This window comes from Myotis davidii, unplaced genomic scaffold (assembly GCF_000327345.1).
Source record: "Myotis davidii unplaced genomic scaffold, ASM32734v1 scaffold44, whole genome shotgun sequence".
In the NCBI taxonomy this organism is placed as follows: domain Eukaryota; kingdom Metazoa; phylum Chordata; class Mammalia; order Chiroptera; family Vespertilionidae; genus Myotis; species Myotis davidii.
The window spans coordinates 3441596-3448865 of NW_006299705.1; the positions used below are offsets into that span (position 1 = coordinate 3441596).

Consider the following 7270-nt stretch of genomic DNA (forward strand, 5'->3'; position numbering starts at 1 on the left):
AAAAAGAAAGGATTAAATTCTCCAAATGAACACAGGCTGATTTTCATTCTAGGTAACATGTTTTTGTGGGTAATGCTTTTCATTTACTTACATTTTTTAAATTACAAAAACAAAAGTAATTCCAGTTTAAAAATCTGGGTTATTTTATTTAACCTGTAGAGGTGGATGAAAACTATGTTAGTGAATAAGTTAGATCTGAGCTTCTCTGGCCTTTGGCAAATAAGGTGGTTTCATGGTAACTGAAATGTAAATTGTCATTTCTTTCTCAATTATCTTTACAAAGCTAAGGCATTTTTTTCTGTTCTGAAAAAGACCACTTTTCTTAGTCATCCTCCATTTTCACCCATTCCTTCTGGAAAGATATTGATTGAATTTAAGCTTGGAAGTTGCTAGAACTGCAGTGAAGCCAGTAAGTGCTGACCATGAAAGTGTTTGATTTTCTAACATTAAACTACCACAGGGTGGTATGAAGACGCCAAAAAAGCCTACTGTTGATTGGAGAAATATTAAATGTGAACCAAAATAATTGGTAATGCTAAAATATTTGTTTCTAACTGGCCTATTAGAATATGAAAAGATACACAGTCCTTAGGAGCAGGGATAGAGACTTTAGACACGAATGAGATGGCCCAGTTCTCTCAATTTCTCCACATGAATGCATCGCTCAGGCTTTCTCGGGAATGGTCCTGTCAGCAGCAACATCTTTGGTAGAAATGAGAGGAAAATAAATTCACAAAGGTCCTCATGATCCAAGGTAACGTCTCCAAAAAAGATCATCCAATGTGGCAAAATAGTAACCCAGATGTCTCTAGATTTGGTTGTTCATGCTGAGTTCATGCTGTTGTTTGTGGTGTTGGTTGAGCGCTTTTTATTTTTTGAGTGTCAGAACACCACACAACCACGCTGGGCATAAAAAAAAAGATGGGGCCTTCCATGTAAAGGAGAGGATGGCTGTTGAGGTTGCCATGACTGGGCTGGACTGGCAATCATCATTGAAGGTCCAGAGTTTATTCTCACAGTTTACCAAGATCTCACTAAACACCTTAAGAAATATGCTTTTTAAGAAGTCTGTGCCAGCATAATTAACGTTCAAGGCATGAAAGGGAAAGGCCCTTTAGAATTTACATAGATGCCTCTGTCAGCGAGAGAGAAGCTGGTCTCCTAGGCACTGAGCGTCTTCCCTTGGTCCATGAAGAAAGAACAAGGACCAAATTTCAGTTATTAAAATCTTGTTATTTCCGCCAAGTAGAACCTGTATCCCACTTGTCATTCCGGTGGCTTCTGTTTGGCCTTATAGTTAGTTCTCCCTTCACCAGCCTTTTCTAATTCGCCTATCACCTAGTTCTTGCTCCTTCCAGAGGTCTTTTGGGCTGAGAGAAACCACATTCTGCTTCCTGCAGCAAAAGCACAAATCTCTTATCTGGCTGAGCCACAGGCCCTCAGAACCGAGGTAACTTAAACACTGACATTCTTTCCCAGGCTCCTCATCAGTAAGGCACTATCTTCTCAGTGCATGAGTCCTGGAAACAGTGTAAGAGGCGGCTGATAAGTGAGTGTTAGTAACTTGAAAGTAATGAAGCCAGACATTACCAGTGCTTTGCTTTTATTTACATGATCAGTTTTCTTATCCAGATTTTACATGGGACAGAACAATTCATTCCAAAGCCCAAGTCATTCCATTGCTGTATTTTTCTGGTGATGCTTTATTTAAAGACCTGGTTTCTTTCCTATTGGTCGTAATCCCAAGCATGCCCAAATAAAACATGCCTGTTCCTCTCCCTGCAGTTGGCTCCGAAAACCCACCGTTACCGGTAATCCGCAAATTTGTGCACCTATTGGACCAAAGTGACTTGGACTTCCAGGAGGAGCTGGAGGTCGCACGATTGAGGGGAGAAGTGGTGACCAAGATCAGGGGCAATCAGCAGCTGGAGAAAGACCTGAACCTGATGGACATCAAGATTGGGCTCCTGGTGAAAAACAGGATCACACTGGAGGTCGGTAGGGGCTGTGGGACTGCCGGCTCCCAGAAGAGGGGAGATGCCTGTGTGCTGGTCCACAGCACTCTGGTCCGGATGAGCTCAGGTGGAATCCAGAATGAGTAGTTCAGAGCTCAGTTCCACTTGCATTACAGAGTAGTGGTTCTCAGACTGCGAAAGTCTCCTGCCCCCTTTATAGCATTTCGTCAGGCTCCTTGACCAGTCGGAAATGAAAATTCTATGAAATTAAACCTACTTACATGTATGTACCTTCATAACAAGACTAAGGCCTTTATATAAGTAAAAGAGATAAATAAGAAGAAAGTAATTTACAACTAACATACATATTTCCAAACGAAAGCACACAGGCCCGATGCTGTTAGGAGATGTGATGGCGTGGCTGGAGGCTGGGGCCTCTTCCCAGAATAACCGCAGAGGGAGCTGCAGAGGAGCCTGGCCCACGGGGTGGTGGGGCTTTCGTTTTCCAAAATGGACATCAACTCTGCAAAGTTCAGAATAGGCAGAGTGTCTACGTAGAATTCTGGTCCTAGAAAATTAGGTGTATGTTAAAATTGTGGAGGGTGTGTGTTGTGCTTATATGTCAAACAATTAGGTTCTAGGCTCCAATCATTACCCGGAGAATGTTTGCCTGTGAATGACTGGCCAGCAGCACATTCAGACTCCAGCCATGCCGGATGTGGGACAGTTATCTACGCAGAACAGCAGGGCACCTGTCACCCCTCACCCACACCTGCTAGAAGCCTATCGTGCTTTCCAATCGTTAAGTTATTAAAACATTTTTTTACACATTTCCAGAATGGTCCCTACAGAGTGGAACTGCCCAATCATAGACTCTCTGTGCTTTCGGGTCTGTGTGAAATAGGACCGTGTCAGAGCTCCTGGAAACAGTGAAAAACTGTGTCCCTGCTTCTGTGCCACATCCGTTTCCAGAGAACTGACAGGACCTTCCTGAAGCTCTGAGCAGGCTGCCCTGGGGCGGGTGGGGAGCTGGCTGCAGGGCCGAATATGTGCTTCTGGAAAAGTGGGAGGCAAGCAGCCATGGGAGCTACAGGCTCATCGAGATAACAATGAAATAAATAGTTGAAGAGGAAATAAGGAAACTAGATTTAATGTTCTTCATTTAACTCTATTTTCATTATTTTACCCAGAAAATCAGCAATACTGTTTTTCTTATGAAATGTTTATATTGTCTGACGTAAATGAGAACTTCTAAAGTGTCATATAATCCAGAAGGTCTGTCGGAGAATGCCTTTTTTAGCCATGAAGTTGTAAACAGGAAGTGCCTTCCCAAAAAAAGACTTACTTACAAAACAGAAAACAGTAGGGGTAATATGTAGTTGTGGAAATACAATCATAACAGATTGTCAGATCTTCATGAATGTTTTAAGTTTTTTTAAGTATTTCTAATTGATAAAGTTAATTTTTCAGCTTGCGTTTTCAAACAGTATTTATCAAACACTTATTAGAAGTTAAACTAATGATTATTGAATATGTAGTCGTTGGCCTTATCACTGTGATAGCATGTTTAGTGTTGATGACATTCAGAATAGTGCAGTTGAAGCATGGTTATAGTGGTGAAGCAGTGAGGAAACAACCTAACACAAATAGAATTTGTTTAACATGCATGTTATGCAATGCCTAAAAATAATTTTTTTGAAGAACATTTAAGGGCAGGGGGAACAGTTCACAATATAATGGGGCGGGGGGGGGAAATAGTACCCAAAACAGGACAATTTCATTTATTGTACTATATTTTATATTTCAGAAAAGCTAAAAGAACAAAAGTTAAGTGATTTTTCTTTGGATGATAGAACTAAACTTACCTTCTTTATCTTTTTTTAACACTGAGCATGTTTTTAGTGAGAAGAAAAGATTGTAAAGGGAAGTAGACTAGTTCTTATAGAGCAACTCCAGCTCTCCTAGTAACAATGTGTCTTACAATACTTTTAAAATTTGCATTCCTCCTAGAAGTCTGAAAAAGTCATATTTCGTATTATCACAAAATTGTGCAACTATCTAATGCTAGAACATTTTTATCACCCCATAAAGAAACCCCAAAGAAAATGTTCAGGAATTAGATAGTATTGATGGTTGCACAACGTTGTGAATGTACTAAACACCACTGAATTGTACACTTGAAAAGGATGAATTTATAAAGCATGTGAATAATATTTCAATTCAAAAAACAAAAGAAAGAATACCCATATTCATTCACTGTCACTACCTATTATTCCCTTCCCCAGCCACACAACCAATAATCTGCTTTTTGTCTCTATAAATGTGCCTGTTCTGGATATTTCATATTAATGGAATCACACAATATGTGGTCCATTGTGACCAGCTCTTTCATTTAGCGTAGTGTTTTTGAACTTCACCTATGTTGTAGCATGAGTCAATATTTCATTTCTTTTTCTTTATGAATAACATTTCATTGTTATATACCACATTTTATTTATCCATCCATCAATTGATGGACATTTGAGTTGTTTCTTCTTTTTCACTATTATGAATAATTCTGCCAAAAGCATTCATGTACATGTTTTGTGTGGACATATGTTTTCAGTTCTCTTGGGTATATACAGATTTTCAACCTTTTTCATCTCATGGCATACATAATTACTAAAAGTCTGTAGCACACCAAAAAAAAACATCTTTTTTGCCCATATGACCAGAATATAAGTATAATTTTTTTTTAAATATGATGCCTCCTGCACATCTCCCACTGGGGACGTGCCCGCAACCCAGGTACATGCCCTTGGCCGGAATCGAACCTGGGACCTTTCAGTCCGCAGGCCGATGCTCTATCCACTGAGCCAAACCGGTTTCGGCAAGAATATAAGTATAATTTTGATTCATTCACACTGAAATAGCTATAGTTGTGTTGGCTATTGTCATTTTTTTTACTTGACAGTCTAAGGGGGAAAAGGTCAGTGCTTCTGGTTAAATAGTCAGGTACTGCATGTTTTAGAAATTCTTGCCACACACCAGTTGAAAATCACTGGTATATACCTAGAGTGAAATTAGTGGGTCATATAAATAACTCTGTGTTTAACTTTTGAGGAACGGTAAACATGTCTTTCTAAGTGGCTGTATATTTTACAATTTTACCAGCACAGTATGAAGTTTTCAATTTATCCATATATCAACATTTGTTACTGTCTTTTCCATTGTAGGCATTCTAATTAGTATGAAGTGGTATCACATTATAGTATTGATATGCATTAATTTCCCTGATAATCATTAATATTGAGCATCTCTTTATGTGTAGATCTTTGTGAAAATGTCTATTGCCATCCTTCGTCCACTTTTGATTGGGGTTTTTGGTCTTTTGCTTTTTTTGAGATGTAAGAGTTCTTTATATATTGTGGATCAAGTCTCTTATTTGATATATGATTTGCAAATATTTTCTCCCATTCTGTGGGTTGTCTTTTTACTTTATTGATGGTGTCCTTTGAAGCACAAAGGTTTTAGTTTGTTTGAAGTCCAATTTATTTGTTTTGTCACTAGTGCTTTTGGTGTCATACCTAAGAAACCATTGCCTAATCCAGGGTAACAAAGACTTATACCTAGGTTTTCTTTCAAGAGTTTTATAGTTTTAGCTCTTACATTTAGTTGCTTGATCTCTTTTGAGTTAGTTTTTGCTTATGGTATGAAGTAGGGGTCTGACTTCTTTCTTTTGAATGTGCCCATCCAGTTGTCCCACCATCATTTGTTGAAAAGACAATTTTTTCCTTATTGAATTGTCTTGGTGCCTACCTTAACGCTTAAGAGCAAATAAGTGAAACTTTGGAGAATAAATATTACAAGAGCCAAGTTCACCTGCAAGCTGGATTTCGTTAATTTGTTTAACATTCTCTATTCCCTTGTTTCTTCATAAGGGAAACATGGAAAATTAATCTTTTCAACTATGGGTGTGTCTGGTGTATGTGATGGGAAGAGGTAAAGAGTATCAAAGTATAAAAATATTTTTATAAAAATTTTTTCCAGGATGTAATTTCACACAGAACGAAGCTGAATAAGAAAAAAGGTGGAGAAATGCAAATACTGAATAACACTGACAACCAAGGAATCAAAAGTTTGAGTAAGGAGCGGAGAAAAACACTAGAAACATATCAGCAGCTGTTTTATCTTTTACAGGTGAGAACAGTTACTTTCACTACTAGAGGCCCAGTGCACGAATTCATGCACCAGTGGGGTCCCCGGCCTGCCTGAGGGATCGGGCTGAAACTGGCTCTCCGACATCCCCTGAGGGGTCCCAGATTGTGAGAGGGCACAGGCCAGGCTGAGGGACCCCACTGATGCACTATTAGGACCAGGGAAGGACGCGAGGTTGGCCAGCCAGAGAGGGGCTGTGGGAGGGCTCCAGGGTGTGCTGGCCCAGCTCGCTCAGTCCCAATTGGCCAGACCCCAGCAGCAAGCTAACCTACCGGTCGGAGCGTCTGCCCCCCGGTGGTCAGTGCACGTCATAGCAAGCGGTTGAGCTGCCTTGGCATATCATTAGCATATTATGCTTTGATTGGTTGAACGGCCAACCGGATGGCCAGACACTTAGCATATTAGGCTTTTATTATATAGGATGAGTTTTGGGTAGATACTGTGTTCTATGTTTGTGGTTTACAGTGGATCTTTCCCCATGCTAAAACTGGAATAGAGTTTAATCTTATATGCTTTGAAAACCTAAGTACCAAGTACCATTCTAGGTTCTTTACATACATTATCTCTTTCAATTCTTACTGCAACCTTAGAAACCATTAGGAAGTAATTGCTGTTGTTTTTCCTAAATTACATATGAGAAAACTGAGAGAGCCAGTAAGTGGTAAAACAAGGGCTTTGGGACCCAAGTAGTTTGTTTTCAGAGCCCATTAGCTTCATGACTATCTTATACTACAGTTATCTGCAGAAACGTAATAAATCTGATAATATAAGCAGATGCTGATAACCATGAAAAAATTAACTATCTGAAAAACAGGTGTTTACCAGAATCAGTCTGCCCTTCTTCTGAGCAAAGAGCCAAAGAGTTTGGATTAGGGAAATAGTGTATCTTTTATTTCATTGATTTCATGGCATACCTCTGATCTGAATGAATGGTAATTCTCCATTGCTTCCAGAGTGCGGGTGTGAGCTGATAAGCTGAATTGGTTATGGTTGGACTCTGGTGGACCAGTTGCTGTTTTATTTGACCATTGATTCAGCTTATCTGCCCGACCACAAGGTGCTAAAGGAAACTGAGTAAGCGACAGTGATAGATGTAAACAAAGCCTCCCCTTCAGCAG

At 39.6% G+C, this 7270-nt stretch overlaps 1 protein-coding gene across 1 annotated transcript in view; it reads left to right on the forward strand.

The window, feature by feature from the left end:
* Positions 1-7270, forward strand: part of IQGAP2 (IQ motif containing GTPase activating protein 2) — a 240154-nt gene that overhangs the window by 198000 nt on the left and 34884 nt on the right. The window contains exons 23-24 of the mRNA XM_015571569.1: positions 1786-1994; positions 5985-6134. Coding sequence (XP_015427055.1) covers positions 1786-1994; positions 5985-6134 — 359 coding nt within the window. The remainder of the gene's footprint in view (positions 1-1785; positions 1995-5984; positions 6135-7270) is intronic.